This window comes from Saccoglossus kowalevskii, chromosome 1, assembly GCF_978046115.1.
Source record: "Saccoglossus kowalevskii chromosome 1, keSacKowa6.1, whole genome shotgun sequence".
NCBI classification, from domain to species: domain Eukaryota; kingdom Metazoa; phylum Hemichordata; class Enteropneusta; family Harrimaniidae; genus Saccoglossus; species Saccoglossus kowalevskii.
The window spans coordinates 19,325,882-19,338,222 of NC_140641.1; the positions used below are offsets into that span (position 1 = coordinate 19,325,882).

General features: G+C 34.7%; 1 protein-coding gene across 1 annotated transcript; it reads left to right on the top strand.

The window, feature by feature from the left end:
* The first annotated feature begins 468 nt into the window (after positions 1 to 468).
* LOC102801957 (arylsulfatase B-like) lies at positions 469 to 11,672 on the top strand. The gene is made up of 17 exons (XM_085496669.1): positions 469 to 531; positions 2,444 to 2,522; positions 2,725 to 2,772; positions 3,622 to 3,778; positions 3,978 to 4,029; positions 4,308 to 4,411; positions 4,597 to 4,721; positions 5,539 to 5,591; positions 5,812 to 5,913; positions 6,266 to 6,329; positions 8,965 to 9,062; positions 9,293 to 9,429; positions 9,793 to 9,851; positions 9,948 to 10,065; positions 10,598 to 10,668; positions 10,799 to 10,897; positions 11,500 to 11,672. The coding sequence occupies exons 1-17, from the start codon at positions 469 to 471 to the stop codon at positions 11,670 to 11,672; spliced, it is 1,602 nt and encodes a 533-aa protein (XP_085352795.1).
* Positions 11,673 to 12,341: the final 669 nt, after the last annotated feature.

A 12,341-nucleotide genomic window follows, 5' to 3' on the forward strand; every position in this document is an offset into this window, starting at 1 on the left:
TTTAATTAATCACAATGGGAATTTAAATCGACTTCTTATTCTTTCTTTTATTAAATTATATCGACTGTTTAGTGCAGAGATGTCCAGTGAAATAAAAAGGTTAGTTTAAAGAGTTTGACAATATTTACTTTAGAATTTACAACCTATTTGTCTTATGGGGCGGAATAACCTCAAGTTATATAAGTGACACTACGTTATACGATCGACGACGTAAGGCCCCTTTGTTTACTAATGACCAACTGTCTATGCAAATCACCTCCCACTGAATCGGCAAAACAAAACTCTTCTACTAACAAAATAGTTCATTTTAGTTAGACGGCCTCTAAGCGGTTGACCTATTCGATCAAATGCCGAAGGTGATTTCCCTAGGTAGTTGGTAATATTTAGATCGAGTCGTATACCTTGTGACTATAAACTAGTGACCATAAAAGCTACTAAAATCTCTGCCTAAATCACATTTCAATCCAAATGGTCATGGAATCAACATCGAAAAGAGTGCCCGAGGCTACGTCAGCGGAAAGTTGGAACATGGTGAGTCGCTCAAAATATTACAAAGATCATATGCAACATATAACGTTTGTGTCATTTACTGTAGCATATGATATGTTTTTTGTCTCTGGTTTTTAGCAAATTTATGTCGATCGGGCATACACCAATTCAGATTTCCGAGATTGAAAATCATCAATTTAAAATACACAAAATTTTATTATTTTCTAACACGAAGTTAAAATCGGCAACCCTGTTGAAGAAAAGTGAAAATAAATTCACTTATTGCCTAAAGAAATTCCTAGAGTTCCTAGAGTTGGCGTGATTTATCAACAATACACATTTTTGAGAGGTACTATTTTCTTGTCTAACCCATTCTATGAGTGAAAGAACCCCTGGTCCAGTGTGAGTTATGTGGGTGTCCCTCTCAATTGCAATAATCAGGCCTTACACTGTGACAGATGTACAGGTGGATTAGCTATGTTAGTCTCTACCTAATACGACTTGTGTGTATTTCAGTGTAGAATCCCTCATCGACTTTGACTCACTGAGGATGTGACGGAATAACCTAAGGAAATCATTAATTTGATTAAACAGTGAAAACCAGAAACATCTCATGTCTTTGATGGTATATTTATTAAACACTTTAAGAATACATCGGTTTATTTTCTATTTTGTTATTCTTGTGTTTTCCATCACTTTTGGTTCACTGTTATGTGCCCACACAACTTATGTCGACTGTCTCGATTACAATTCCTAAAGATCCGGAGAGAATATCTGCGATGTACGTAACCATCAAAACCATGAACCATCTGTCTCACACAAGCTACAGCAATGCCTAATTAAACAACATTCAATTTAAATGTAATAAAGTTAAATGAAGATGATCTACCTCTTTGACTATTTAGGAAAACTAGTTCTGGCAAACAAATCTTGTGTTCATGTAATATTTTAACTAACTTGAGTATGAACCAATTATTTGTGATAGCATGGTGACCATTCTTGCATGAGTATAATGTCTTTTGAGTTAATCAATGGGTCTAATGTTATGTTGATATGCCTATTCATGTAACACCACCTGTTCTGTGGCTCCAGCTGTAAAATATTTGTCATAAATTATGTACAGTAGTCGTAGCATACCCAGACGGGGTATGCCTTTGACGTGTCGCAACGCGGGACGAGGGATAGTTGGACTATTCCATTACTTTGTGGGTACAACTATCATTGTTTTGTACCAATTGGGAGAAATATAATACAAAAATAAAACTGGGAATGAATATTAACAAGAAATGAAAAATGTAAATTCCTTTGACTGGTTGTTTATAGTTTCTAACATACATTAAATTGAAGATGATACGTTATTGTGGAGGTTGACCTCGACCTCGTGTCAATGATTATTGCAATACAGATTTGTTCTAACGATTAGTCTTAACATTCAATGGGGTTTTGGCAGATATGATAAACGTTTTGTTAAATACAATATCATTGTTGTTAATATGATATCATATGAATATGATCTTTGGTATCAGAATCACTTGTCTAATGCATATGTCAAGTTTTGTACAGACAACTATTAGGATTCAGAATGGTATATGGCGGTTTTCGAAGAACCTAGCAAAGGAACTAAACAACTTTTGTTGATGACGTTCTGCAGTATACATCTCAGGTCTTGTAGATTGTTTGTGGGTGGCTATTCAGTCAATTGTTCCCGTACAGGTGTTGAAGGTTACATATAAAAATAACCTATAAGCTAATAATCAAACCTTGTTTCTTGGCGAATATTGTGCCGATTTACTCATAGTGCGATGTCTAGAGATATCAGATATCGCCTATCACAAATGAGTCTTTTCACATTCAGCTGCCATTTGAATAGTACATTCAATGTCACGTAGTATTCATTAAACACTCAAAACAATCACAATCATGATTCAATTAAACTAATACGCTTCTTTTTTAGAAGGACGACACAAGAGCTTCACACAAGATTCGAAACTACGGCATATTATTGGTCACTTTGATAGTTGATCGCGATATTAGTAATATACGTCAATGGTAAGTAGCGTTTGTGGTAATTAGTTACAGTGACAACTGAACGTTGACATGAAATATTGTACACATGAGCAATTGTGCAATCTATTACTCATATCAATACTATTACTCATAGTTTTTCGTGTCAAAATTAATATTTTAATCTTTTTCGTGAGAAAATCATTTCTTTCTCATTGTTAATTTTGCCAGATCTCGTGGACCCTTGTCAGCGCCAAGGAGGAAACGACAATGCGCCAGGTATGGAGAGAAAACGGCAAAATAAAGTATTGTTATTATAACATGAATACTTTAATTTGAATATGTATATATTAAAAATACCATAAAATACACAGGAGTCTATGGATACAATGGATGTGCGCAGTGAAAAAATGGTTTCTGCTCAACATAATAGAGCACGTACAATATACCATTGCACGATCGGTCTATACAGGATGAATGGCGCCGCTGAGCAGCACATCTCGTTCATACAGATAGTCGATATGAAGAATGTAGCCATTTAACATATTGTTCTTGGCTAAATCAAAATAACGCGTGGTATGACACAAAAAAACTTGTTGACATAGAGATGCGAATTCTTTATTGTTGTCGAATACGAAATTGTGTTGTGGTGATTATCGTCGAACATCATACTATTCGATTTGTTTTCAATTCTGATTAAAAATATATCTCAAACTAATATAATTTTATATATGACATTTCTCACACGCTTCAAATCGCAATGTATTCTATATATGTTCAATACAAATCTCTCAATTATTTGAATATGTAGTGTTGATGATGTTTTCTTTTCTGCATGTGGATTATTTTGTTAAGTATTGTCAGTCATTTGTTTTGTGTTATTGTGAATTTTCGTTATCCGACTTTTGTTTGAAAATCTACGGTTGGGTATGACATTCCTACCATACGCTTTTACAAACATACTTTAATATCATTACCATGCTCATACTGATAATGTAATGTAATGTTATCACCATGCATTATTTTGAGATAGAAGAGTGAAAATACCATGTAAGGTATCAAGATGAAATGAAAACGTTCAACACTACGGGTTGTGCTAAATTATAATTATTTGAATCAATATATTAGGATACAAACAACCCCACATAGTTTTGCTACTATCAGATGACCTTGGATGGAATGACGTAGGATGGAACAATCCAGATCTCAAGATGCCGATTCTCAATCAACTCGCCGCCGATGGGGTTATATTCAATCAGACGTATGCCCAGCCTACATGTACACCGTAAGTAATAACACTGTTACTGTTACGCAATGTAGTTATAATGTCTGGTCAACTGAAATATATCAATATGCATAACGGTATAAGATTTGATTTCAAATTCTCAGGTACATTCTCAATTTTGGCGATTTGCTTCAATTCAACTACTAATGTGCTGCTTTACCCTTACTGGTCTGATGTACATGCATATTTCATTTTTCAGATCAAGAAGTGCACTGATGACGGGATTATATCCGTTTAAAACTGGAAATCAGGTAATGAGCTGTTTTACTGCAACGCAATTTATCCTGCAACGCAGATAGCATGGGAGTTATATAGTGCTTTACGTTCATCGATTGTCCTCGTTTTGTGATATATTAAAGTGTACGATGTGCAAAATCTATTCATATACACATTTGGACGAGGTAAATTCTGTCATTTTGGGCCGTCTGGGCACACACAAAAATTTGAACAATTTCATGATAAATTTTAAGTCATGAGATTCTGATTAAATAAATATCATGATTAGTTTGTGTGACTTTTTTACTTACAGCATCGAATGCTGCTCGGCCTTGAGCGTAGTGGGCTTTCATTAGAGTTTAAGTTATTACCAGAAAGTCTTAAAGATGTTGGATATCTAACTCATGCTCTCGGGAAGTAAGTAGATAATGCATAAAAACACTAGGTACGATATGAAAAACATACTCATATCATATATTATTTACATTGCTTTCCGTCTCCAATAGGCTAGAAAATAAGTAGTGGCCGGGCACAACAAAATATGTGAATAATGCCTACTGGAGCTAAATACAATAAAAATCTTTCATTTTTTTTTTTTGCAGGTGGCATTTAGGATTTTGTAAGAAGGAGTATCTACCAACTAGCCGTGGCTTTGACTCGCATTATGGTCAACTTGGAGGTGGAGTCTCACATTGGACTAAAGAGACAAGTATGTTTGCATCAGGATGTAAGTTCAGTGAAGTGCGAGTAATGAAATATTTGGACTGAAAACATTGCTTTATTTACATCAAACAATGTGTGTTTATTATAATATATTCATGAACATATGCAAGCATATCAATAATAAATAAATGGTTGCATTGTTTAGTCAGGTTGTCAGTGCAAGTTTCATGCCACAGTTATATTTCTATAAAAGTACAGTGTCAGGAATGTGCGATTGAAATTGTTTCTATATATTTATTTCATCTATTTTGCTAGGAGATTTTATGCTTATATGTCATATTTATTTAAACTAGAATAAGCACGTTATAAGGTTGTTAATGGAAGTTTGGCGGAAATTAGCTCGTGTTTTTTAAAACACTTAAAAGTAAATAGACAACTGTAGTGACACTGTTCTCTATTTGATTTTATAAACTAAACAAACGAAATATTTGTTTTTTAATTGTAGTTTTAGTTTTGCATGCTTTAATATCTGAAAATACGGGAATTAAAGTACAAGACATCCAATTACAAAATTTACAATCTAAACAAAAACAACTAAGAAATTTTACAAACTCGACTCCACTTGTATTGTACGGCTCCACTTGTTTTCAAAAGTACAATAATCCAGTCACACAAGTCTATATTTACGAGTGCATTACGCTATTACAACTTTTCTCTACATGGCTATACAGTACTGGTGACCAATTTCGTTATTATATATGTTGCTGTATTTATATATAATTTTTCATCATAACTTGGTTGTTGACCTGGTAGACAATTTTTACATTGACATAGGGGCCGAGGTCACTTAACCAAACTTTTAATTTGTTTTGACTTTCTAGATGATTTCCGTAACAACAGCGGAGTTGTTCAAAAAAATGACACCTATCTCACAGTGAGTACAGAAAAAAAGAATAGTTTAATAAGCGTTTTATTTTTTTATTTTTATCGGTTGATGGCATCATGTGTTTTTCATTGGAATGGGTTGTATACGAATCTATAAACAGTTTCACTTATTTTATTAATTTACCTTTTGATAAGAAATTAGGGAAAGCATGCAATGTACATAAAAAACGAATCGTGAGGTTTTATCTACATTTTACCTTTCTTTATAGTTCATGCTTGCTGAAAGAACAGCAGAGATAATAATGGGACATTCCAAGGAATATCCATTATACCTGCACTTTAATTTGGATACGCCAGCAAAGAGTCTTGAGGTAATAACCTTCTGTAAACAATTTGATTAAGTGTTAAAATCCGTAAAAACATATACTAGTATTAATTTGATCGCAGTCGATACACTGGACGCAAAGCATGTATGCAAATAAGGTACAAATTAAGATTTTGTTGTTAATAGTTTCTGCTGAAAATGCATGCATGTGATGAATAGGATATACAAACTATGACCTTGCAGCATGTTATCAAACAAGCAAATACAAAGTTTGTTAAATACGATATTACAAAGTCACCCATTGAATAATCTCTATATATGCACATATAGAACTGTAATACCTCTTTTTTTCTATTTTACGTGTATATTATATTTTTTATATATGTGTGTGCACACAGGTTCCACCAGAGTATGAAGCGTTGTATTCTGATATTGCAGACAACCGAACAAGAAAATTGTATGGTATGTATTGTGGTTACCATGTATAGATGGTTGTACGTAGAGAGGCATCCCATTTGCGGAGTGCCCAAGCAGTAGCATTAACACATCCATATTCGTGTTGGAAAAGGGGGAAAAATAAGAAACTGTCAAACAACATTCTATCATAGTTGTTTAATATGAAACAGTCCCATTATACCAGTATACTCCCAGACACGGCAATATACCGCAGATTATTTCATCTGTACATCAGTTTACTTTGCTGTGCCTTTAAAAATATCCCGGTATTTTCCATGTCGATGTGTAAATGGGCAAAACAAACATGATTCATTTTGTTTATTTGGTGTTTATGTAGTATTCCCATGAATACCTTCACATGTGCAGTTAAAATTCGTTATTGTGAATATGGACCATTTTTTTTAAACAAGAATTTCATTAGTTCAGTCATACTTACCTTACCAGATTCTAGTGTTTAGCATTGACTAGTGGGCTTACGATTCGAGTGAGCACTGTGTTGGAAAAATTAGCATCCCCGGGTGTCAGTAAAATATGACTGTCTTGTATCATTTGATCTCAAAAATTGTACCTAAATGTACTGATTCACCCCAAAGGCATTGATAATTTTGCTTCATGATTTGAGGAATAAGATACCATCTCAAAGTGTGACCATTCGGGCTCAATGTTGCAGCATGTGTTTTCACAAAATTTCTGTGCATGTCAGTCACGTGGCTGTTCCAAAAGTTGATAAAGTGGATCTGTATCAATGACATGTTGGGGTTGTACTACTATCAAACGTACTGCAGACTATATTCTGTATTTGTCGGGCTTCTATGGAAATGCAATGAATTGTTTTCAATTCTGGTCCAGATTCTTAAGAATGGATTTCAACAGCCAACAGGCTAGTGTTCAGTGTTTTAAGATCAGTGATCTAGTGGTCAAAATAGAGTTTTGTGGGAATGAATTCAGAGTACATCAATTACTGGTGTTAGTAATCATAGCCCAGCGATGTGGGTCACCATCGGGGATGAGACTGACATAGACCCCACAATTTCTAGCCATCCCCAAGTGATGACGTATCCAACCTGACGCGGTAATTTCTGATCCATCTATTGATTCCACACTGGCTACTAGTACTATGGACTACTTAGGAGCCCACATTAAATAAAAACAGTTAGTTGTGTGAATCCTATAAAAGCAAAGCTTCATATAAACATACAGGAGCTGTTAGCCCTAAGAAACTTGCTCCCCAGAAAGATATGTTCTAGTCTAGTTGTGGTAGAGATGTTGTTATTGTGCTGCCATTCGGGATGACATTAAACATCACACAGCTGCATCCCAACATTGATTAGCTATTGGTTAAACACACATTTAGCTGCCCCTCCTACTTTGGATGATTGATTTTGGGGTGATTGATAGCCTGAAGTTACGGCAGATCACCCGGCACCTGGGTATGGTTTGTACTCACTCGTTTATTCAAATATTTAAATTTGAATAAACAAGTAAGGTAATTATGATTTCACAATGAAGATGTTAAATTATCCTCAGGTGATTTTGTGTACCGACAGGTTATTTCAGTTGCAATGTTCAATGATTCACTTCAGTTCAGTAAACACATCATCAGTGCATGCCAGAGCATATACATGCATATCAGACACATACTCAGCCCCCAACATCTATCTGAGCATACCTTTCTTAAACACATTCACTCTATTATAACGGCTAAACTGGATTACAGCAATGCCTTACTCTATGGCTTACCTAAATAACAGATACACCTGCTTCAGAGGGCTCAAAACTGTGTTGCCCGTCTAATTACACGTACCAAAAAATTTGATCATATCACTCCTGTTCTTCGTAAATTACATTGGCTGCCAGTTCACTATAAGATACACTCGAAAATTTTACTACTAACGTACAAGTCACTGCATGGTTTGACACCACCCTACATATCGGAGCTTATTCACAAAACCAAAACCAGAGAACCCTTCGCTCAAGTAAGAACATACACTTGCCGTACCTCGGACTCATCTCAAGAATTATGGTGACCGGTCATTCGCCCACTCCTCGCCATCTTTATGGAATCAATTACCAAATGACATCTGTTCTGCACCAAATGTTAACATCTTCAAAATCAAACTCAAATCGTACCTGTTTCAGCAAGCCTATCTGTGAAACTAAGCGTCATTGAGCATCACTGCGATGGATACTAGGCGCTATATAAACTTGTATTTATTTATTTATTATTATATCACTGGCCATATGCTGTTAAAACTTCTGATAGCGGACTTGTTGTATTCAGAATTCAATTTTATTCGTTATTTAAATACATTTAAAGAAGTTCGTCATGTTTTCCTCGATAGTTGTTGATTATAGTGTAATTAAATTACTTCCATGGGATATACCGCATCTCTCCATAACTATAAATGTCAGGGTGAGGCCATGGGATCATGGCATAGTATGCACGAAGACGCGAATCGAACATAGATTAACAAGTCCATACTCTGCGGAATTCTTGAGATAATCTTTTCATTATAAATATTCGCGGACAACCACTGGAACGTATATGCTATGAACTTTGTTTCACTGCTTCACGAGCGTCCACAATCCTAGTGTTGTAGGACTTTCATAACCCACCCATTTTCATAACCCTCAATTTTAGGAAAGTTGTCTGTCATGGATGATGCAGTTGGTACTGTGGTGGATGCGTTGAAGACAAGAGGAATGTGGGACGATACGTTATTGATATTCATGAGTGACGTAAGTGGTCAATATACTCTATATGCAAATTGAATTTAGTAATTCAACAAGTTGTTAAGTGTTCACTTTCTGGAGGCAAAATGTTTTGGTAAAAATCATTTCATTCAAATCGGAAAATTCAGATAATACACATAAGGACACGCATTTCATATGACGCTGCCATTTTTCTTGATTGCATTGCGTAACTATTTTCATAGATAATTTTATTTTGCCTGTAATTATTTACACAGAATGGAGCATTAGCAACGCAGTCGGGGTCCAATTGGCCATTACGGGGAATTGCTGCTACGTTGTTTGAAGGCGCTACTCGCGTACCAGCATTTATTCATGGGAGTATGTTAGCGCAGACTGGATATACAAGTAATGAGTAAGTTAATGATGGTCAATTACAAATTCGAAATGTTGCTAAAGACTGAGTTTAGCACTAACAGTCTCGTATAAGTATAATGTTTGTGTTATCATATGTAAGGTAACCTAATTTTGTCGTTATCGAGTTAGATAGTTAGTTAGATAGTCAGTGGAAAGACAAAAGATGAAATGCTATTCCAAAAATGTGGTGCTGAGCAATACAGAATACTTGTTTATTTGATCTTGATAGTAGCATTTTTTCCATTAAATCGATACTTTGCATAATTGTTATGTAGAGATGAAAGAAGTATTTTGAAATACCCAAATAAAACTCACAATTTTGGACACACCTCTGTTTAACTAAGTTACCTTTCGGTCACAGGTTATGGCACATGGTCGATTTGCATGAAACGTTACTATCAATAGCTGGGGCTAATTCTGGTGAGTTGTTAAAATATTTGTCAAGAGTAATTGTCATGCTGGACACAATATTTTAGATTGAGGTTGCTAAAATATGGTTTGTATTATACACGGCAGAACGAGGAATCGACGGTATAGATATGTGGAAGACATTCTCGATGGGTAAACCATCGCCAAGAAATGAATTTGTCTATAATATTGATGATTTTGAGCCTTCCCCGGGTGCTGCTATCAGGTAAGTAGTAATATTCAATGTGGGGTTTAGCAAATAACCCTTTAATCTATGCAAATTGTAACAAGTTGATATGTAATGAAGAACTGTGTCGTCCGTTTTTTTCTTTCCAGGTTTATACTCTCGTCATACAATAACCCGTATTGTCTCACATTCCACAAGGGATATATGTGATAGCTTGCGTGTATCGATTGTTCCTAAATAATAATAATCAATATAGTTGTAATGAATATTAGTCAACTACGAGTATCCCTTATGATTTGTTGTTGGAAATTTCGAAATTAAATGTAAAATTAAAGGAAAAAAATGTTTTTTATGTTGTTAATAATTAGTGGGTGATTAATAATGAAAGTTTAAATTACTAGTACGTAGTATATTTCAAAGTGGATAAGTGATTGATTTAGTCATCAAGCAAATACGAGCTGCAAAACAATATTCATCTCATTACGTATACCACATACCACGAACATATGGTGGTATTTATCATATGTGTTGCATTCAATCTCACCCTGAAGTATGTTTTGTATGTATCCAGAGTTGGAGATTATAAACTGATTACAGGGAATCCGGATATACTGTATCCGATTCGAACAACCAATCAATCAGGTAACTTAAATCCCACAAGATCCATTAGTATATTATAAATACTTGAGGCATTGTTGGATTTACAGTTTTGCGCAAATGAAAGTGGCGTGATCTAATATCTAATATATGTAAATGTATATATTTATTTCAGATGGTTGGTTCAATTATGGTGACCCCCTGACAAACGGGTTCCCTGGCCCACCTACTTCGATACCCGCCGAGAACGTGACATACTTATTCAATATAAGAGGTATGAAGAACGCATATTAAGTTTGATTAGTCGGGTGGTAAGGTGAAATATTCATTCACATACGGATATATCAATTACTTCAAAATAAAGTTCTAATCGCCAACCTAAATATAAACAGATACTGTTTGACAAGTTGCTATTATAATAGCTGATCTCTAAAATGTCATGTACATTGCCACTGTAGCGCATTTTTCATATTAAGATAAATGATGGGGCATACATAACAACGCACCTGGGCAGGCTATATATTTAGTTTGCATGTCCGATCAGACATGTTATTCCTCTGTTTAGATTATTAACAATTAATAATTTCAACAGCTAACAAACGTTTGGATTGCACACTGTTTAATCGTTTAGCTAATTTTAATGAATGTCATTCAACAGTTCAGTTTCAGACTGTAACATTTATGTGTGGTCATTAGCAATGAAACTTAACAATCTAGTCAGAATTATATCCATCAAAAACAAGAAATTCATTAGTAGCCTTGCTTCTAGACTGTGTAATTACCGAACTACACATAGTGTTTCGATTTTCAAGGTGTGAGTACCAAATGAGTATCGGTTGAACTAATTAAAAGCACGCTGTCTTTCTTTCAATACAGATGATCCTGAGGAAAGAAACAACATCGCCGATCTTTATCCAGAGATAGTACAAGCATTACGTACACGGTTGGATGAATACCGTGAGGGTTTAGTCCCGCCGATAGACGATACACCTGACCTAGCTGGTCTTCCGTCGAACTTTGACGGTGTATGGTCGCCTGGATGGTGTTAAAACTGTTATTATCAAATTTGAAATCAAATTTGTGTGATTATTGCACGATTGGCTACAAATATTACAGCAAATTATTTTACTTACTTGGACAAAATACCAAATTTTGAAACATTCCGCCTAAAATAAATTAATATACCAAGTAAATCTCATCATCAATACTCATTTACTCTAAGGTTAATCATAAAAATTTAAGTCTCCAATTCTTTAAATGTATTTCTGAATTGTATGTATTTAAAAGGGCATTGAACCATATTATTACATATATCGTTACGGTTTTTAATTATATAACTTTAATTGTTAACGTGTATATGTAATTTGTGTGTTGACATATCCCAGAATCTTGTTCGAGATGCTCACGTTAAAGTAATATTTGTTACAGCCAATCATATATTGGCTTTGTTAAAAATAAATATAAATAATCTCTGCAGTGTAAATCAGTGTAAAGTGTTTTTCTTACATAACACATATTCATTTCGCAAACATGTGTAACAAATATACAATGATATGAAAGCCTGTCTAATTCACATTTTAAAGTGTAGCTGCAAGCATGAGGACTATATATATTTGATTAAGTAAATGTGTGAAAAGATAAAAACATAATTAATGGATTCACGTGACCAGGTAATAGTTTTCGCATTCTCTCATATGTGAGCACAGTAATCTGTCAGT

Coding starts and splice junctions, on each gene's coding strand:
- LOC102801957 (XM_085496669.1), top strand. CDS start 469: ATGGTCATGGAATCAACATCGAAAAGAGTGCCCGAGGCTACGTCAGCG. Junction 2,523..2,724: donor GATAGTTGATCGCGATATTA/GTAATATACGTC, acceptor TAATTTTGCCAG/ATCTCGTGGACCCTTGTCAG. Junction 5,592..5,811: donor AAAATGACACCTATCTCACA/GTGAGTACAGAA, acceptor CTTTCTTTATAG/TTCATGCTTGCTGAAAGAAC.